At 39.8% G+C, this 21,766-nt stretch overlaps 2 protein-coding genes across 9 annotated transcripts; both read left to right on the top strand.

Annotated features, from left to right (window-relative positions):
* Positions 1–11,871: 11,871 nt before the first annotated feature.
* On the top strand, positions 11,872–13,639 carry LOC122044139 (alpha carbonic anhydrase 7-like). The gene is made up of 7 exons (XM_042604675.1): positions 11,872–11,968; positions 12,040–12,257; positions 12,347–12,453; positions 12,523–12,625; positions 12,822–12,989; positions 13,417–13,470; positions 13,547–13,639. The coding sequence occupies exons 1-7, from the start codon at positions 11,872–11,874 to the stop codon at positions 13,637–13,639; spliced, it is 840 nt and encodes a 279-aa protein (XP_042460609.1).
* Positions 13,640–14,274: 635 nt separating this feature from the next.
* LOC122042777 (F-box protein At1g10780-like) lies at positions 14,275–21,002 on the top strand. Of its 8 annotated transcripts, XR_006129356.1 has the most exons (5): positions 14,291–15,091; positions 15,171–15,309; positions 20,248–20,387; positions 20,469–20,517; positions 20,674–21,002. XR_006129356.1 is itself a non-coding variant. In XM_042603080.1 (2 exons), the coding sequence occupies exon 1, from the start codon at positions 14,376–14,378 to the stop codon at positions 14,760–14,762; it is 387 nt and encodes a 128-aa protein (XP_042459014.1). In that variant the 5' UTR covers positions 14,275–14,375; the 3' UTR covers positions 14,763–15,091; positions 15,171–15,935. The 8 variants fall into 8 exon arrangements, 1 of the variants encoding a protein (XP_042459014.1); XR_006129353.1 differs by lacking the exon at positions 20,469–20,517; XR_006129352.1 differs by having other exon boundaries at positions 20,248–20,517.
* The last annotated feature ends 764 nt before the right edge of the window (positions 21,003–21,766 follow it).

Below are 21,766 nucleotides of genomic sequence, written 5' to 3'. Positions count from 1 at the left end.
CTCAAGACCGACATTGCCATGTGGTTCTCAGTCAAGGAAGGTTTCACACCACCAAAGGATGAAGAAGGTAAGGAACTCGATTCGTCAAGGTGGTCTACCGAACAACTCCGCAAAGCACAAGCCGATGCCAAGGCCATGGTCACCTTGCAATGTGGAATCGCCAAGGACCAACTCGTCAAGGTAGGTCCGTTCTCGAGTGCAAGAGACCTATGGAACAAACTCATCGAGCTCCAAGAGGGAACTCGAGATTCTCGGATTGTCAAGAGGGATCTATTCTTGAATCAACTCCAAAATCTAACCATGAAGGACAATGAAACGGTAAGTGAACTTCATGGGAGATTCAAGGAGATCATCAACGGTCTACACTCTGTGGACGAACAAGTGGAGAATCGCGATCTAGTAAGGTACGCTCTTAAATCTTTTCCTAGGAATGCCTTGTGGTCATCTATGGTAGATGCCTATAAGGTATCCAAGGATCTTTCCATTGTTAAACTAGATGAATTTTTCTGTGAGATGGAACTTCATGAGCTTGCTAACAAAGGTCAAAAAGAGAAGGGTATTGCTTTATTTGCAGGACCAAAGAGCAAGGAGGGAAGAAGGAAGAAGGAAAAGAAGAAGGAAAAGGAGATTTCCTCATCCACCTCTTCCTCCAAATCCGATGATGAAAGTGGATCATCATCAAGTGAGATGGCGAACTTCGTAAGAAGGATTATGAGAAGAAGCCGAAGATACAAAGGAAAAGGTAAAACTAATGATCAAAATTTTGATAAATCTAATGTTATATGTTATGAGTGTAGCAAGAAAGGACACATTCGGAGCGAGTGTCCGAAATTAAAGAGGAAGGAGGAACGAGCCAAAAAGAAGGAGGAAAGAGTCAAGAAGAAGAAGACTCTCAAGGCCACTTGGGATGAGTCCTCATCAAGCTCATCGGAGGAAGAATAGAAGATGGAAAAGAGCACACGACATTTAGCACTCATGGCAAGGGAGGTTTCGGACTCCGGAAGTGAGGGAGATTCGAGCGAAGCTTCAACCGCGGCTTCATCATCATCGGATGATGAAGAGGTAACCTCTTCTCATATAGAAAAGTGTTATAAGACTATCACTCACTTATCTACATTGCTTAAAAAGTCAAAAACAGAAAATAAATTGTTAAAAGAAGAAGTAAAAACCTTAAGGACCCTTAGGGAAGATGAGGTCGATGACCTACATCTAGAAGTCCTTGAGGATGAGAACAAGACTTTAAAGGGTGAGGTTAAGAAACTCAAGAAAATGCTTGAGAAGTTCTCAACTAGCTCTAAGACTCTAGATATGATTCTAAATGCCCAAAGGGCAGTCTACAACAAGGCCGGGCTAGGGTATCAACCCAAGGAGTCGAGTTTCATTTCTCTAATGTCTAGAACTCAAACTAGTAGATCACATGTTTCTAGGGCTCATGGAACTAGGAGAGGTATGACCAAGGCATGGGTTCCTAGGTCTTTCGTTGTAGAAGCATTATGTCCCAAGATTTGGGTACCTAAAACCTCTATCTTCCGTGTCTTGTAGGCATTGGTCGAGGGGGAGCATCTATCAACTTGGTTTGTTGATAGTGGATGCTCCAAGCACATGACCGGGGACAAATCACTGTTTACAACCATTCAAAACAAAAGTAGAGGTAATGTGTCTTTTGGTAATAATGGTAGCCTTAAGGTTGTAGGAGTTGGAGACATTCATATATCCGAATGTTTCCATATCAAGAATGTCTTTCTAGTCAAGGGGATGACTTTTAATCTCCTAAGTGTCAGTCAATTGTGTGATACGGGTTACACAATTGAATTTCATTCAAGTCAATGTTTGGTTAAACACATTGACACACTTGACACGGTACTAGTAGGCACAAGGGTTGATAATATTTATCAAGTATCGTTTAAAAGTGCTACTAATGCTTTGATTAAGTGTTTCATGTCGCAAGAAGAAGAGTCTTGGCTATGGCATAGAAGGTTGGCACATGTAAACATGAAGAACATCCGGAAGTTGGCCAACCAAGGATTAGTACGAGACTTACCCAGCATCAAGTACCACAAGACCAAACTATGTGATGCATGTCAAAAGGGTAAGCAAACAAAAGGTGTTCATAAAGGTAAAAGCACTGTAAGTACATCTACTGCTTTAGATTTATTGCACATGAACCTATTTGATTGCAGTAGTGTAATATCATTGAATGGAAGTAGATATTGCTTGGTAATCGTTGATGATTTTACTAGATACACATGGACTTTCTTCTTGAAACAAAAGGACCAAACTATAGATATTTTTATCTCTTTTTGTAGAAGAACTGAAAATGAAAAATCGACAACAATTAAAACCATTAGAAGTGATCATGGTGGGGAATTTCAAAATCATAGGTTTTTAGAGTTTTGTCAAGAAAAGGGATATAGGCATGAGTTCTCTACTCCAAGGACCCCACAACAAAATGGGGTTGTGGAGAGAAAGAACCGAGTCCTACAAGAGGCTGCACGAAGCATGCTCAATGAGTACTCACTACCGAGCTACTTATGGGCTGAAGCTGTGAATATAGCTTGCTATGTGCAAAATCGAGTTTTAATACATAGGTTTTTAGGAAAGACTCCCCATGAACTTTGGTTTGGGAAACCACCTACAATTAAACATCTTAGGGTGTTTGGTTGTAAGGTGTTTATCTTGAACACCAAGGATCATCTTGGGAAGTTCACGGCTAAGGCTGATCAAGGGATACTGGTCGGTACTCTCTTACCAGCAAAGCCTATTGAGTCTACAACAATAGGACTAAATTGATTGAAGAGTCCTCTGATGTAGCTTTTGAAGAAATCCCTAACTTAAATGATCAACCAAGGGATGTAGGAGAAATTCAATTTGAACTTAGAAATCTAAGTTTGAATGATCAAAATGAAGAACGAGTCGAAGTTGACTCAGATGTTGATGAGCAAAGGCAACAAAGAACTCAATCTGATCCTTTGCCTGATATTGAGTCCTTGCCTGTGCCGAGTGAGACCACTCATGAGACACCGCCAACACCAAGGCAGTCTAGGTTAGCCACTAGTCATCCCCAAGATCAAATTGTGGGAGACATCCAACAAGGGGTTAGGACTAGGTCATTCTTTAGAAATGAGTCTAATGAAGTCGCATTGATTTCAGAGATTGAACCAAAAATAGTTGATGAGGCATTACACGATCCTGATTGGATCTTAGCTATGCAAGATGAGTTAGGTCAATTTGAAAGGAGCCAAGTGTGGGATTTAGTTCCTAGACCTAAGAAGACCACCATTATTGGAACTAAATGGGTCTTCAAAAATAAGTTAAATCAAAAGGGAGAAGTTGTAAGGAACAAGGCAAGACTTGTAGCCAAGGGCTATAGTCAAGTCGAAGGTCTCGATTATGATGAGACCTATGCTCCCGTGGCCCGATTAGAGTCCATTCGTTTGATGCTAGCTTTTGCTGCACATAGAGGTTTCAAGCTCTATCAAATGGACGTTAAATCGGCTTTCTTAAACGGTCTCATCAAAGAAGAGGTCTATGTTGAGCAACCACCGGGGTTTGTGAGTACCGAAGCTCCAAACCACGTATACAAGCTCAAGAAAGCTCTTTATGAGCTTAAACAAGCACCTCGAGCATGGTACGAAAGGTTGTCAACTTACCTATTAGAAAAGGGCTTTGTAAGAGGCCAAATAGACCCAACACTATTTCTGCGTAGAGATGGTGAAAATATTTTTGTAGCCCAAGTGTATGTCAATGACATAATTTGTGGCTCAAATAACAAGGGCTATTTGAATGAATTCATTTCTCACATGGAAAGTGAGTTTGAGATGAGTCTAGTAGGAGAGTTGACATTCTTCCTCGGACTTGAAATCAAACAAACTCGAGATGGAATTTATGTCCATCAGACAAAATACACTCAAGAGATGCTTAGAAAATTCAATATGAGTGACTCTAAGGAAGTGTCCACTCCAATGGCTACAAACACTCGCCTTGACAATGATGAGAGTGGAAAACCAATTGATCTAACGCAATATAGAAGCATGATTGGTAGTCTTCTATATCTCACAGCTAGTCGACCAGACATACTTTTTGCTGTGGGCATGTGCGCTAGATATCAAGTCTGTGCCAAGGAATCTCATTTAATTGCCGTTAAGAGAATTCTGAGATACCTTAAAGGCACAATTAGAGTAGGTCTTTGGTACCCACGTACTGAGTCTTTTGACTTGATAGGTTATACCGACTCCGATTATGCTGGGTGCAAATTGGATCGGAAAAGTACTAGTGGGGGCTGCCAATTTTTAGGTTCATCTTTAGTTAGTTGGTCGAGTCGGAAGCAACATTGTGTTGCTCTCTCCACGACCGAGGTCGAATATATTGCCATGGGAGAGAGTGTATCACAGTTGTTGTGAATGATACATACCCTAGAGGATTATGGACTTTCTTATAAGGGTGTACAAGTGCTATGTGACAATATTAGCACGATCAACTTAACTAAAAATCCAGTCCATCATTCGAGGACCAAACACATTGAAGTGCGTCATCACTTCATAAGAGATCACGTAGCTAGGGGAGACATTGCACTCACATATGTTGAGTCAAAGTCAAATATAGCTGATATTTTCACCAAACCCCTTCCGGAGAATGAATTTAGTCATTTAAGGAGGGAGTTGGGAATGTGTTTGGCTCCTTAGGTCCTTAAGACTTCATAATGATCAATAAGGACAAATTAAAATTGGGAATGATTTTGGGCAACTTGGGAACATCTCACACAAACTATAAGGTTTAACAAAATATTTTTGTTTGCTAGAAATGGGGTGAGATGCTAGGATCAACCAAATTATTCAAAATGTATCATGCATCCCTTGAATAATTAGGTTGAAGAGATATAGATTGAGTATGGGGAAGACCTTTACACAATTCATGTGTAATTGGTTCCTCGATCTTACTCATATATTCCAACCAAGGAATCTTGGTTGGACCTATGTCTAGGAATTCTCTAACCTTGTTGTGTTGATTGATACCTTTGCTTGATACCTTCCTGTTTGAATTTAGGACAAGTTGGTACAATAAAAAAAATAATAATATTTTGACAAACTTGGAACTACTCATAACAAGGAGATATTTTGAACCGATAGCCTGGGTACTTGTTTCACTATAAATCATAGTTTCACCAAACAAGCAAACAAAGTAAACTTATTCAGCACATCTGTTATGATGTGTCTGAAAAAGGTTCGAGCCCTAATAATTCCAAACCATTAGAGCTCATCATTAGAAAATATTCATTGGTATCACTGAATCTGTTCTATGGGCTCTCCGGATCCTAGGTTCTGAACTTGGAAGCTGTTAAACCAAAATTTCAGAGCTTTTGATAAGAATTTCAGAGGCTGAAATCGCTGACAATCAGACACTGATCGGTCCAGGGACCGATCAGGATGATATCTGATCGGTCTCTACGACCGATCAGGGGCGTATGCTCAGTACTGATCGACCTCTGATCGGTCCAGGGACCGATCAGGAGGCTCCCTGATCGGTCTCCACGATCGATCAGGAGGATATGGCACGCGAGGCTCCCTGATCGGTCTCAACGACCGATCCGGGAATGCCCTGACCGATCAGGACGTTCCCTGATCGGTCAGGATTTCTCCTAATCGGATAGCCGTCCGATCTTCTGATCTTCTGACCCTCTTTTAACTTCTCCCCATCCCTCACTCTCTCATTTCACGCCGAAACCCTAGCCGAACCCCTCTTCAGTCCCGACTCTTCTCTTCATCCTCTCCGAAAACCTCAAATGGCGCCCAGGTAACTCTCCTTCTTCCCGAGATTTGTTCATTCTTAGCATTTTAGCTTCTTTTCACAGTTTCTCTATGTGTGCTGTCTCGGTTCTCTCTGTGTGGCTCCCGTGGACTCCCATTTGCCCTGACCGTGTCCAAATCTTTATCTATTTAGGAAGAAAGCAGCCGGTGAGGGTTCTTCTAAGTCCCCAATGATGATGAAATTCCCATGCACCTCTCGACCCCAACCAGCTAGTTCCAGTAGATTCCCAAACCGCCAGTTTGAGCAAGCATTTCAACAGAGGACATTCAAGCTGCTTCCATGTCGATCTGTGGATCGAAAGTGGATGGATGAATTTTGTCCCTCTGTATCCGAAACCCTAGCCTATTATAAGCTTGATTCAGTAGTCTACCTAGAAAGGGACATCAATCTTGACCTAATATCTGAATTCTATAACATCCTTCATCAAAACCATGATGGTGTTTATAACACTCGAGTCGCTAAAAGAAGTATCGATTTCTCCATCAGAGAATTCTTTTGGTATCTAGGTTGCCGTATGTGTTCAGGAGATCCTTTTCCCTTGTATCCTGATTTACCAGAGTCACTACCTCCTCCACTTGATGTATCACCTGACGATATTTATGAGTACTTCTTCAGGCAACCTAGACCGGATGGACTAGATGAGCTAGATGTTGACTTTCCTACTTTTGCAGCCTTGAGATTATCTCCTCAAGACTACATTCTTTTTAAGATTGTCATGAACTGCCTTCTACCTATCACATCTAAACCATTATCTGAGATCCGATCATATCATTGTCATATGCTTTATGGTTTGCGTCGACGTCTCGATTTTGAAATCATGTCGAGCATCTACTCCTCGATCATATCATATTCTAAGCCTAGCGGCTCCACTATTTATATGCCTTATGGGCATATAATTACTGATTGGCTCGAGACCCTTCAGGTTGATGTCTCTAAGGGTAGAATAGTCAAAATGGTCAGCAGGATTGCCGACTTGGGAAACGGACATTTTCCAAGTCCGGCATCATAGGGCAAAATGGGGATGTTCGGTGGAAGGATGGGAGAGCACTGGGTGAGTTACCACGGGGATCTCCACGACAGTTGCTGCTGACGATGGAGAGGACGATCCTGATCTGCGCTGGCAGATCGCCGAGCTGGAGAGCCGTTTTGATCGGCATGATGAGATGATATCTGCTGAGCTGGATGACTTGCGTATTCGGATAGACCAGCGCTATGATGACCTGCGCGGGCATATTGACCAGCCTTTCGATGATATGCGCAGTCATCAGGTGGTGACACAGCAGTTGCTACTCGGATGGATGGCACGCTACCCGCCTCCGCAGTCTTACCCAGGCTATCCATCCTCCAGCGTGCCGCCTCATGATTTCACCCCTCCTGCCGATGATGGTGATGTTCCTCAGTGTGAGGATATTGATTGATACAGTTTGTTTGTTAACTGTATGTATTTTGGATGTTATTTGTTAGTCTTTATGTCTGACCTGATTGTTTGCACTTCTGATGCTACTCATGTATTTATGCTACTCAGTTTTATATTTGCTTGCTCTTTATTATGTTTCATTTTCTATCCGTTATTAATATGCTGTTCACTTGCATGTCTTGTTTGTCCTTTATTTTCTTATTACTGTCTTATAATACACTTAGAGGGAATTCTAAGTGCTTTAAGAAACAGACAGTACGGGTTAAGGGGGAGTTCTTTAAGTTATCTTACCTTATTCGCACCTTTTCGGTGTTTGACAAAGGGGGAGAGGATACCTAAGTTTAGAAATGTATGAAAGCTTGATTTTAGGGGGAGAGGATAACGGGAAGGATCTTGATTCCCGTCGGTGACTTGGTGGTGTATCCGTCTTAGGGGGAGGATCCTGATTTCCCTAAAAATTATGGGTATATGAGCATTTCTGATCTAAACATAAATCGTGTTGTCAAACAACAAAAAGGGGGAGATTGTTGATACAGTCTGACCTGGATGTTGTTTTGATGTTAACACTGATTTAAGTTTGTATCAGATATTTAACTCAGATTGATTACTAATCTAGGTTGACTTGGTTGACCTGATTGAGAAAGTCCTAGCTGGGATGTTAGGCAGTTGGAAAGTCCTGGTGAGTGAAGCCAGGCAGATTGGAAATCCTAGTGAGTGAAGCTAGGTGCAAGTCCTGGTGAGTGAAGCCAGGCAAGGGAAAATCCAGATGGATCAAGGGTGATCGGACATCTGGTGTTGAAAAGTCCAAGAAGGAAACTTGGCATGCGAAGTCAGAGAGGGCTCGGTAGCTCGTTCTCTGGACCTGATGGACTCGGAGAGGGCACGGTAGCTCGTTCTCCGGATTAGGTCAGAGAGGGTCCTAAGTGGACATTCCATGGCACATTGGATCGGTCGGTAGACCGATCCAGTGACACATGAATCAGTGGATCGGTCGGCAGACCGATCCAGTGAAACTGAGTTCCATGGATCGGTCTGATGACCGATCAGATGACACTCAGTAGCACACTGAGTGAAATCTGATCGTGCAGACCGATCGAAAACACTGCTGAGCACATCGAGGTAACTGATCGGCCGGAGACCGATCGAGAAGGATCGCAGAAGAGAAAAGGGTGGATCGGTGCGTGGACCGATCCACACTCAATCTGATCGGTCCTGCGGATCGATCGAATAACCTCGCACCGATCGTGGAGTTGCCGATCGGTCCAGCTGTGATCGATCCGGTGACCGATCCACACACTCGATTTGTATCGGTGATTCCTTCACGCTTGATATACCTCATTCATTTATGTGATATAATCCTCTGTTTGTTAGCTTTTAGTTTGCAGGTTAACAGTATCATTCCAAGCCTAATTTCAAATTAAGTTCATAAGAGGAATGCGACAAATGGTCTTTTCTGGTTTCATGGTGCATTCGGGCATCAACGGATCTTCGTGATCTGCGATCCGCTTGACTCCTGGAGATTGGTTCGAGCTCAGACGCCAGTGATGACTGTGATATCATTGGTGTGAGTTCGGAGAACCGGTAAGGAGGAAGAGGATTTGCGCAGTTTTGGACCAGATCGGTGACAGCAGAGATCAGGTTTGAGAAGCAATAGAAAACAGCGAGAGGAGAGAACATAACAACAACAAGAAAGCTTGAAAGAAAAGTCTATGCTATTGTGCGAAGTTCTTGAGCTCTCGAGTGAACTGCGATCTCTGTTCTGCTACTGATCCTCGCGTGGTTGTAAGCATTTTTATTCTCCTTTGCCACCGAGCTTCTGTAAGTCTCGTGCTTTAACTTAGATATTTCTTGAGACTTTGTGGGAAGGTTACTCCACCTAGAAGGAGGATCTTTAGCCGGAATTCTTCCGGGGTGCGATCTACCGAAGATCAAGGAGTCGTCCACCTTACGGACATGCCGAGGAGTAGGGGCAAGTTATCCCCGAACCTCGTAAATCTGTGTATCAGTGTTTGTGTGCTGGTTTTCGTTTTGTTTTAGTTTGCTTATTCCGCTGTGCTAACTAGTTTCTGTGTAGAACTCTCTGCTTAAGTTTTTAAAGAGGCTATTCACCCCCCCTCTAGCCATCTAAGATCCCAACACTTATAAGGACTGTCATGTTAAACCTTGTAGGTGGACTTAGTCCAACATAACAATGAGGTTGAGTGGTACTACTCTTGGACTATGATATTAATTAAGTGAGTTGTCAGTAACTCATTTAATTAGTAGACATTCGACATCTTAAACATAGGGAGATTAACACATAAAAAGAAGGAGCCCAAAATGTAATTTGGGATTGGTGCGGTAGTTCAATAATAATTCTTTAGTGGTATGAATTATTATTGATGAAATTAAGTTGTGTGTTCGGGGCGAACACGAGAAGCTTAATTTCATCGGGAGACCAAAACCAATTCCTCCTCTCGGTCTCTATCCTAGCCTCTTGTATATAGAGATTTATACCCGCCACATACCCACTTCTTACCCACCTTTATACTCATCCTATTGGGGCCGACCAAGCAAGCTTGGAACCCAAGCTTGGGTCGGCCAAGTAAATAGGGTGAGTTGAGTTGGTGTGGCCGACCCTAGCTTGAACCCAAGCTTGGTGTGGCCGGCCACATCACATTAAAAGGGATTTTATTTTTAATCTTTTCTTAATGTAGATATCATGGTTTTAAAAGAGAGTTTAAAATTTAAATCTTTCCTTTTATAGCTTTCTACAAAAGATTAAGAAAAGATTTGAAATCTTTCCTTATTTGTAGATTGAAAGGTGGATTTTAATTTTAAGAAACTTTACTTCTTTTTTTTTTAACCATGTTCATGATTTAAAAGAGATTTTAAAAATTAAATATTTCTTTTATAAGTTTCTATAAAAGATTAAGAAAAGATTTGATATATTTCCTTATTTGTAGATTGAAAGGAGATTTTAATTTTTAGAGATAACTTTTCTTTTTGAAAATTATCCACATGTTTAAAAGAAATATTTTAATTTATAAAAATTCCTTTTTATAATCCACCATGAAGAGAAAAATTATTGGAGAAATTTTTTATAAATTTCAGGAAACAAATTAGGAAGTTTTAATTCTTGTGTTAATTAAAACTCTCCTTGTTTTGGGGATTAAAGTGGTCGGCCATTACAATTGTAAAAAGGATTTTAATTTTAATTAATTAAAATTTTCTTCTTATGGCAAAGTAATAAGGAAGTTTTTATTTAAATTTTCTTTATTTGCCAAGACCAAGGATTATAAAAGAGGGGGGAGAGGTGCTCATGGGTGTTAACTCTATTTTATTTTTTCTCTCCCTCTTTTTCTCCTTGGTGTGGCCAGCCTTAGAGGTTTTCCCTCTCCTCTTCTCTTCTTCTTTAGTGGCCGGTTTCATCTTCTCTTGGAGCTCTTGTTGATGGCCGGTTCTAGCTAGGAGAAGAAGGAGAGTTTTGTTTCTAGCATCCCTTGGAGCTTGGTGGTGGTGGCCGGACCTCTATTTCTCTTGGAGAATTGTGATGGCCGAATCTTGCTTGGAGAAGAAGGTGGCTTAGGTGGATTCTCATCTCAGAAGATCGTTGCCCACACAACGTCTGAGATTAGAAGAGGAATACGGTAGAAAATCAAGAGGTTATTTTTGCTTATAAAGAAAGGTATAACTAGTAATTATTTTCCGCATCATACTAGTTTTTTTTTTTGTATAGTTATTTTTGGAAATACCAAACACAAGAGACATATGATTCTAGAGTTTTCGTATTTGTTTCGAATTTGTGTTTCTTTTGTTTTATTTTTCGAATTTGTGATTCGATTGTTCTTTTTGGTTAACCTAAAGTTATTTAAAGAAGGCCATGTGCCTATGCAGTCATGGAAGCTAATTTTGGAAATTAATATTTAATGGAATTAATAACATAGGTGGATTTGGATCAATAATGTTAAGTTCCGCTGCAATCAAAATCTAAACCATCAAGAACAGATAAGTTAAATTTGGAATCAATGATGTTAAGTTCCGTCTGCAATTCCTAATTTGACTTCTAAAGAACACAATAGGTTATTTAAGGAAAGGTTCGACACTTGTACAAAATTTTTGTACAGTGGAACCGGTACGATTTTCCTAAGACTAACCAACAATTTCTTCGTCATCCGCCCGTGCGAACCTTTCCGAGGGGTGACAGGTAGATCAGACGTCGCGATGACTTTCCGTCAACTTCCAGTACATCAAAATCCGTCTTCATCCGACTCAACTCCCGGACGGGATCAAACATTAATTACAATATCTTCCCGTAATAGCATTCGTAATTATAGGAAATAAATAATTAAAATTTAATGTATAAAAAAAAGGACAAAAAAAAAAAAATGTGCATGTAATGGTTGTCTTTCCCAGCGCAAGAACAACTCATCCAGCAGTTTTATATGTAAGTAAATATTCTTACTGCACTCGCTGTGCAAGCAAGAAATCTACGCATCCCATAAAAAAAAATATAGAAATAAATCATGTGCAAAAAGAAAGACAGTAATCTCGGATCCCTTGCTTAGCTTGCTACTTTTTTTGATTCACTTTCTCTCTTCATTCCCGCTGATCTATCTATATATTTATGCGTCTTCTTCTTCGTTCTTGAGCAAAAAAATCGGTCATCAATGGCGGATCACAACATCAGACTCACGACCCTCTGTGCTTTCCTTGTCCTGTTCGTCCTCCTTCTGCAATCTCACATCGCAATCTCTCAACAAGTCGGTACGTGAGCAAACTTCACTGCTTAAAAATTTGAACTTGATATGGATTTATGATCAAAAGCTTGATTGCAGCAGACAACATGGAGTTCGGCTACGAGAAAGGGAGTGAGTTGGGGCCGGAGAACTGGGGGCGCATCCACAAGGAGTGGGCGGCCTGCGGCCAAGGCCGGATGCAGTCGCCGGTGGACCTCTCTGACGATCGCGTCGAGGTTCTGCCCCTCCTGGGCTTCCTCCGCAGTTCCTACCGCCCTGTCACTACAGTGCTCAAAAACCGCGGCCACGACATCATGGTCAGTGATCCATGAAAAAAAAAAATCGATTTTGTTCACCCCAAAAAGAGAAAGATGCGATTTTGATCCTGAATTTTTCAATCTGGCAGCTCCGGTTCGAAGGCAACGTTGGAGGTGTGCAGATCGACGGAATCGACTACGCTCTGAAGCAGCTGCACTGGCACTTGCCGACGGAGCACACCATCAACGGACGCAGGTGCGTCGATCCCCCTCCCTTCATCTCCAAACTCTTCGAATTCAACAAATCTGAGCAATCTTTTCGCAGGTTCGATATGGAGCTCCACATGGTTCATCAGAGCGCCGACAACCGCAATGCCGTCGTCGGCATTCTCTACACCCTCGGCCCCAGTGAACCCTTCCTTGCCAAGGTCCTTCATTCACATATATACGGTTTGCTTATGATGGGCGCTGAGTGCATGAAGGGCGTCTGGAATTGATCCGGGCACCCGACTGCACTCAGGCATCCATGTTAGGCGCCCACGGTGTGCTTAGCCTAACACCCAGGGGTCACTGAAAAACTATTAAAATATTTCTCTTAAATTTTAAGTAAATTTCTTGATGCAGATGGAGAAATACATCGATATGGTCAAAGACAGATATGAAGTAGAGGAAGCGGTGGGCATGGTGGATCCAAGCGAGATAGAGATAGGGAGCAATCAGTACTACAGATACACGGGCTCTTTAACCACACCTCCCTGCACTGAAGGTGTAGTTTGGACCATTATCAATGAGGTTAGTAAAAAAAAAAAAATTGATAAAGGTTACTCAGATTTTCTATTTAAAATTTAAAATTTGTAAGTAGGAAAATTAATTTATTAAATTTAAATATCCATTTTCACTATAAAATAAATCAATTTCTATATAATTTATAATATCATTATTTTTTTAAAAAAATTCTTTCGTATGTAATATCTATTTTCTATTATTTAATCTATTTCTTTTATTTTTTCTCTCTTCTAAATTAAATAATATTTTAATATTTAGAAAATAAATTTTTTTTTTTAAGATAAAAAATATAAAAATTTTTTAATGTAAAATATAAGATAAATTTTATATTTAGAGAACTGACGTAGATCGTATTAGATTTTAATCTTTATCTATTTTAATTTTATATTTAGGGCTCTGAGTTTAATTAGTAAGGGTGGTTGTGATTTTGCAGGTTAGAACAGTATCAAGCGAACAATTAAGACTTCTGAGCGAAGCTGTTCGCGATGTAAGTAATACTAAGTAATACTTTTTTTTAATCATTATTTGATAAAGTAATTAAGGATTATTAAATTCACTCGCAGGACGCGTCGATGAATGCAAGGCCAGTGCAGGAGATCAACGATAGGCGAATAGGTTTATTTCGTCCCGCAGAAACAATAAAATTGATGATTTGATGGGTGTATTTTTATTTTTGTTTTTTTTCTTGTTTTTATTCGATGAATAAATAAGAATAAGTGGTGGAATTAATTCTCTATAGGTCGAAAATGAGAAGGAATACAATTGAATTGAGACCACGTGAATTGGAGTCAGGTGGTGGTGGAACCGTTCGTTTGAATACGATCCGACCCGCCTAAATGTTCGGCCGGATACGGGTCGGCCTGGATTAAAGCATTGGCATTTGAAAAAAATAAAAAAATCTTTTCATTTTTTTAAAAGGTTAATTATATTTTAAAATTAATCATGTCGATCGATGCAGAGAGTAAAATTCTTAAAAAGACAAAAAAAAATTTGAAAAAAAATATCAAATTAACCCTTTATTCGGATGAGATAAGTGAAAATTTATTAATGGAAGGAAAAGAAAGAGGAAATATTTAGGTTACGTAAATCATTTACGTATTTTTTATTTTTATTTTTTTTAAAAAATATATTTTTTAAAAAATACATATTTTTTTAAAAATAGTTTATATTCTTCCGAAAATATGCTTCGTAAGGTAAAGGGAGAGGAACTAAATTGATTGCGTCCAATGTCGATGCAGAGAGCCAATTTTACTCTAAACCCTAAAATTCTATAAAAAAGACCAAATAAATTCGAAAAAAACATCAAATTAAAGGAAAGGCAGGTTACCTCTTCGATGTCCCTGGAAACGATGACGAGAAAAAAGTCGCCGTTTTCCCGGCGAGAGGGCGACGATGGAGTCGCTTCCAGGCGACATGCTGCGCCGGATCCTCTCCAGGCTGAGCGACGCCAGAGACGTCGCCGCTTGCTCCCCCGTCTCCCGGCGCTGGCGAGAGGCCACCGCCTTCATCCCTTCCATCCACTTCCTCAGCAAGGCTTTGCAAGGAGGCGGAACCCCTGCCGACGCCGACATCTTACGCATGGTTTCCGCTACCGCCTCCTCCCTTGAGGACCTCTCCATCCACTGCCCCTTTTCCGGTCGCAGCCTCGCCCCCTGCCTCGCCCTCTGCGGCCGATCCCTCCGCTCCCTCGATCTCCGCGTGGACTTCTTCGACGGCGGGCTCGACTGCGTCAACCTCTACGAAGGTTTAGAGTCTCTCAAGCTCTGGCACCCTCCCTGATTTCTTCTCCCAATTGGGGTTTGCCCGCCCACAGGAGATTGCGCAGCTTGGGGATGGTCGGCGGCATTGTTCTCAGCGAACACTTGGCCGACGTGATTCGTGCTTGCCCCCATCTCACTGACTTGATCCTGATTAGATGCTGTTCGGAAGGCGCGATCTCGATTGAACTGGAGCGATTGGAGAGATGCAAGTTGGATCTCTATTTTACAGTGCATTGTTCCCTAAGTCTGAACTCGCCGAGGCTTCAAGACCTTGATATCCAAGGATTTTAGCAGATTCGAGTCGGCCATAATCACCGGTTAAAGAGGCTTTCCATGCAAACAGTGAAGGTGAATTCCACAACACCAAAATCACAACTTTCCTATCCATTAAGCTCAAATTCAAGTTGAATGATTAAGTGTTCGTTAGGTAATGTGACGATGGTGGATGTGGGGAAGCTACCGGAGCTGGAGTATTTGTCGATTGAAGGTCAACACTGGTATTGGAGTGAGATAAAGACTCTTCTGCGAAATGCAATTGAGGTGGAAGAATTCTTCAGTAACCACAGGTAACTACGTAAGTTGGAGATCCACGGAAAGCATCTCAACATGGTATTAGTCTAGATAGTTCAGGTAAAATCTAAGCCGCTTGAATTCTAAAAACATAAAGAACTCACATATAGAACAAATATGACAAGGAACGAACATGATTGAAGAGTCATTCTTGTTTTTAGCGTCGCCTAAAAATAATCCTTGTGGAAGAAGATACAACGGAGAGAAAAAGAAGGTTTTCCAAGAAGCTTAGGGGTGAGGATCAACTCTCTATATAGTGGACATATATTATCCGCCCATAGATAATAATAAATGCGAGATTATAAGTTCATATATATACTGAACATCTATTATCATCATATAGATAATAATAGATGTAGAATTATAAATCTATATATATACTGAACATCTATTATCATCATATAAATAATAATAAATGCGGGACTATAGGTTCTACACATATAAGGTCTGCATTCAACAATTGAAATTCGATAAGCCTAAGTTAAATCACTTTAATGGGTTCGGTTTGTATTCATATGCACAACTTACAATTAAGCCCAACAATTAGAGATAATAACTAACATTCCACTCGTATTTTGGTAATTCATTGACAATCCTTGTTTAGAATTTCTCATTTTTGATATCGCAGTTGGAGTTAAAGTTCATGATTTCTTCCTCTCTCGAGGAGCTGATCGTTGCAGTGAGCTTGTTGCTGCATTTGAAGGAGAAGGCAAACACACTGAAGCATCGCGTGAAGCTGCGGAGGATATTGATCAGTGGCGCACTAAACATAATTTAACCGACAAAAATAAAGAAAGTTAGGGGAAGTTGAAGGAAGCAACGTCTTACTCAGTCGTCTAAGTTGATCAGATTGTGACTTAGCCTGACCCGATAGAGAAAGACTATATTCTCCACCAATAGTCTGACATTGAACTTCAATCCCACTAGGATCTCGATTGTATCCAAATACGTCCACTCCTCGAAATGGCCCAACGACAGCTATGTTGGTAAGTCGTCGCGCCAGAAGGTCGATCAGGTATATGAATGAAGGGGTTGACAAAAATGAAGTATCTCTTCCACCCCTTGTGTGAAGGACACTCTCCAAGAAAACTACACCTTGATCGAGCTACGAAGTAAAAACATCGGGGCTTTGTCTCTCAGGGATAAAAAAAGATAGTGGAAGATGGTGGAGTTGAGTGGAATTTGATATGATCAAAAAAAGATGTCTATAGTATAGATCCAATGGTAAAAGTTGGGGGTAAGCTAAGGGAGAGAGATTCGGAAGTTGTGTTAAGCTCTTAAACGTAGGGGTGGATCGGAAACCTTAAACCACTTGCTAGTTGACCTTGGCAACAAGTGATATACTCTTGAGGCGGTTCATATGATCGATTTTTTGACATTGAAATCCTGATCTTATGATCGATTAGGATACAACAAGATATTCAAAGTTGCGCTTCTACATCCCTTGTGAATAAAATTTGATGAGACTCATACCAACGGTTCAACGGGTTGCTGGTAGCCATGAGAGCAAAAGGAAAGGCACAAATGAAGAAAATGAAATGGTAAACTTATTGCACTGATAGATGAGAAGTGGAGAAGACGAAGGCAAGAAGTAGCGAGAGCGAATGGAGGCGACATGACTTTCAAATAACATAATATACTTTAGCAATACCACAGAGGATTGTCGCATTAGCCTTTCGAATCGTTGGACGATGAAGAGGGCGTCACAAGATCCTATCACAGCTGCAGCTCACTCCACCATTAAAGCACAACAATGATAGGTTACAAAGGGATCCATCGACCTCTGAGACAGTTCAAATGCAACCGTCAGATGTTGAGATTAGATAGGCGCCAACGTGCCATTGCCACAAATCCGAGGTTGTGTGAACTCCGACATTGTCATACGTCTTTGTAGTTAATGTAGTGGTCTCGTTGGTATGCAAACATCTCAGCTCAACATTCTGGACAGATCAACGTCGGTGGGTGAAACGACAACTCAACATAATCCAATCAGTCAGATTGTGCCTCCTTCAACTAGATTTGAAGGAGAGACTTGTGATATAACAGTTTTCTACAGTCCCCACATATCCCGTGTGGTCAAAAGTCATGCTAATCAGTTAGTTAAGATCAAGATAGGTCAAATATGATCCAAAGAGAATTAGACTCTGTTCAAATGAGACTCAAGTTTGATTGAACCAACTTAGTAAGTAGAGCCGTCAATTTTGGTTGTGTCCGTTGACCCCGTCGAATAATTTAAATAGGTTGGATTGAAAATTTATCAACCCATCATCTGGCGGGCCTAAATGGGTTAGCCCGCGCAGGTCGCGGGTCCGAGCGGGCCAACCCACGGTAGGCTCGGGTTGGCCCACGAGCCTAACAAAAATATCAATAAATATTTCTAAATATATTATGACTGATAAATATTAATTAACGGTGAGAACTCAACTGCCAAATTAATACATTCTCTTTCTAACTCTCTTCTCTTATTATTAATCTACTGTAGCGATAATTATAAAACATAAATAGTACTTAAACTTAAAACCCTATTTCTATTTTCACAATTTCACTTGACGCTTCGCCTTCGTTCGTCGCGACACCGACATCGCCTTCGTTCGTCGTGACACCGACTGATCGACACCATCTTTCGCCTACCTCTCACTCCCAGAGTCATAGCCTCACACACACCTGTGGGCTTGCGACCTGCCTCATCAGCAGTCGTCGGCCAGTGTCTCCTTGTGGCCGTGAAGCAGAACGAAATTCCGCCTCACGCATGCCTACCTTAGTGTCTCCCCAAGTCCCCAAGTCCTCGACTCCTCGTAGCCGCGTGAAACCTGCAAAGACACAGAGTGCAAACAAACTAAAAGATGGCAGTCCAACTCCAATAGACGACAAGCTTGAATCCACTAATTCAGCAATCGCTAATCTCCCAACTTGAATCCCACAAGTTCGGTAGCCGCCAAGTTTTGTTTGAGGTAAGATTTTTTGCTTCCTTTCCTAATTTCATTCTATTTCCCACTAGTTTCGTACTTTCGTAGTCCCTACTCGGCTACTCCCTAATGTTTAGCATTTGTTATGCATATACCAGGTTACTAGTTTTCTCTTTTGATACTCAACATATCTTGTGTCATTGTGTGTTTTGACTTTGGATTGATTTGTTCTGCAATCAACAGGGCTAACATAAAAAATAAATTTAGGTTATTTTCTATTAACATTTAGAGTTCTTGTTTGATTGATTTTATCATAAATTAAATTAATTTATTGTATTTCAGATTGATTTTGAAATGGACTCTAGTTCTCAAAAGTAAATTATTATTTTAGATGATGAATTGGAAAGTGCTAAGCATGATGACAATGAGTCAATTAAAAGGTCTAAAGAAACTTATGATATTTGGGTGTATTTTAAGAAAATCAAAGGAATTGATAATATAGATAAAGCTGAATGTATTCGATGTAAAAAATAGTATAAGTGTGGGGGTAAACAATATGGAACTTCTACGTTGTGGCGTCATCTTAAAATTTGCGACATTAAAGTTTCATGATGTACGGCAAATGGTTCTTGATCAAGATGGAAAGACAGTCTAAGAAAATAAATCAAAAGTTTTCATGTGAGCGACTGGCTTGTGCAATCATCATACATGATTTATCATTTTTCTTTGTTGAGTATGATAGTATTAGAGCTTAGATGAAATACATAAATCCTGATGTTGCTTGCATTTCTAGAAATACTCTTGTTTCCGATATTAACCAAATCTACTTGAAGGAAAAAGAGAAGCTTAAGTGTATTTTGACTACGGTTCAGAATAGAGTTTGTTTAACTTTAGATTTGTGGACGACGTGCACTAGTGAGGATTATATTTGCTTGACTGCCCATTTTGTTGATAATGACTGGAAATTAAATAGTAAAATACTTAGTTTGTCTCATATGCCCCCTCCACACTCAGGAGTTAAATTAGCTGCAAAATTATTTGAATATTTGAAGGAATGGGGGATTGACAAAAAGGTTTTCTCTTTGACATTGGATACTGCATCTAGTAATGATAACATGCAAGTTCATTTGAAAGAGCAACTTCTTTGCATGATAGTTTATTTTGTGACAGTGAATTTTTGCATGTTCGTTGTTCTGCTCATATATTGAATCTCATTGTCCAAGAAGGTTTGAAAGTGGCGGCAGTTACTGTGAATAAAATTAGAGAGTCGGTTAAGTATGTTAAAGGTTCAAAGGCTAGGATGAAAAAGTTTGGAGAATGTGTATAAGCAGTTAGTAACATTGATACTAGTATTGGCTTACGATTAGATGTGTCTACTCGTTGGAACTCAACATATTTCATGTTGGATAGTGCCATCAAATATAAAAAAGTTTTTGCTTCTCTTCAATTCAATGATAAGAATTATAAATATCGTCCTTCAAGTGAAGAGTGGAAAAGAGGAGAGAAAATATGTGAGTTCCTTGAGCCATTTTATGACACTGCTAGTTTGATCTCTGGTTCTTCTTATCCTACATCAAATTTGTATTTTATGCAAGTTTGGAAGATTGAAGTTTTGTTAAAGGAAAACTTATCAAATGAAGATGAGGTGATAAGTTATATATGTAAAAGAATGATGGAGAAGTTTGACAAGTATTTGACTCAATATAGCATGGTGCTTGCATTTAGAGCTATTCTTGACCCACGAATAAAGCTTTCAATGTTGGAGTTTTTTTATTCAAAGGTTGAAAGTGATTCTCTTAAATGCAAAAAGAAGATGGATCTTATGAAGACAAAATTGTATAAGCTTTTTGACCAGTATTCTGATACTAACTAGACAAGTTCTTCACAACCACAATCTTCTACCACACATACACTTTCGCAAAGTGTTGTAGTTAAATGAAAGAACAAAAGAATCTTTGATGTAAGTACTCTAATATTTTTTTCTTGTATTCTCGATTTTTTTTGTCACTACTATTCCAATTAATGCAGGAAATGATGACATATGAGAGCCAAACAATTACAAATGTTGGAAAATCTCAATTGGATCTTCATTTGGAGGAGCCAAAACTTGAATTTGTATATTATCAAGATTTGGATATTTTGAAGCATTGGAAGAATCCAAAGCATCGGTATCCAACTCTTGCACTAATGACATGTGATGTTTTACATATTCCTATAACTACTGTTGCATCATAATTTGCTTTTTCCAGTGGTGCTCGTGTGTTTACCAAGTATAGAAGTTGCACCCTTTATGAAAAAGTACAAGCTCTTATTTGCATTTCCAATTGGTTACATGGTTATGTTATTGATAATTTTATTTATTTTAGTTATGTTCTTGACTTAGTTGATATATTAGTTTATTGTTATTTTATTTTATTTTTTAACTATCTTCATCTTTGTGTATTTTATATGCAGATAAAGATAATGAAGACAATGCAAGTATCAAAACATCATTATCTATGCAAGAATCAAATACTCTAGAAGAGGATATCGATGAAGAAAAAGGAGATAAAGGAGAAGATTTTGATCGGGATGATGTTATTGATGAAATTTAAAAAATATTATATTATTTGTTTAGGTTTCTTCATTCAGAGAGTATTAGAGATATTGAACATTCCATTTCAATTTTATTTTATGTTTTTAATTACTGTGTAGTGATTAGTGTCATGGTATGTTTGGTACTTTGGTTATTGCTATGTAATCTCTTAAATCTTAACTTTTAATTATTATGTGTTATAGTCTAAGTCTTGTAGTCATTGAAGAGTGAAGAATCTGGATTATGAATATGGAGTCTTCTTTGGAAATTTGGAATTTGGAAACAAGTGATTTGGTGTTTTTCATGTTTATCAATTTTTTTTCATCATTATCTTGATCGGTGGTTAGTACTTAGTATCAATCTAGTCCTTTTTGTAATTCAGTTTTCTAAATAAACTAAAAATAGAATGAAACTTCAATAAGAAGTAAAATTAGCAAAGTTACTAACAGTGTGTGCTGGATGCTCACTGCTCAGACCATAGACCAAAGAGTTACCAGGTTAGGAGATTGCACTAAGTTCAAGGGAAATATGAATATCCCTCAATGCTGCTGTGTTGCAAGCGAACTCCGACCGTGGTGGACTTGCTCCCAGAGTCCCAGGGGTCCCTTACAACTAGCAGATTGTTGACTGCTGTAAGGAAGGAGTGGCTGCATCCTACGGCCAGGATCTTACCGTCGCAATCAAGCTCAGTAAAGCTTATCTATTAGGAGTGATTATTTTTCATTGATCAGTTGTTTTTTATTTATTTTTATAGGCCCGCAGGTTGATCCGCCTAACCCATAACCCGCCTTGAGTTAGGTCGGATTAGAGATTTTATAGTCCGTCGGAATGGTGGGTCGGCTCGGCCCGCCAGATGTTGGGTTTTTGATAGGTTGGCCCGCCTTACCGTGAGTTGGCCCGTTTGACAACTCTATTAGTAAGCTCATCCCAGGGATTTAAGTTTGGTTAGGTACAAGTCAGCTACAATGACAC

Source organism: Zingiber officinale, chromosome 2A, assembly GCF_018446385.1.
Source record: "Zingiber officinale cultivar Zhangliang chromosome 2A, Zo_v1.1, whole genome shotgun sequence".
NCBI lineage: Eukaryota > Viridiplantae > Streptophyta > Magnoliopsida > Zingiberales > Zingiberaceae > Zingiber > Zingiber officinale.
This window is presented reverse-complemented; position numbering and strand designations above follow the sequence as displayed.

What these genes read in the sequence shown, in the direction of transcription:
- LOC122042777 (XM_042603080.1), top strand. Translation starts at nt 14,376, where the DNA reads ATGGAGTCGCTTCCAGGCGACATGCTGCGCCGGATCCTCTCCAGGCTG.
- LOC122044139 (XM_042604675.1), top strand. Translation starts at nt 11,872, where the DNA reads ATGGCGGATCACAACATCAGACTCACGACCCTCTGTGCTTTCCTTGTC. An exon ending in CACACCATCAACGGACGCAG is followed by an intron (nt 12,454 to 12,522) that starts GTGCGTCGATCC and finishes ATCTTTTCGCAG; the next exon opens with GTTCGATATGGAGCTCCACA. An exon ending in GTGAACCCTTCCTTGCCAAG is followed by an intron (nt 12,626 to 12,821) that starts GTCCTTCATTCA and finishes TTCTTGATGCAG; the next exon opens with ATGGAGAAATACATCGATAT.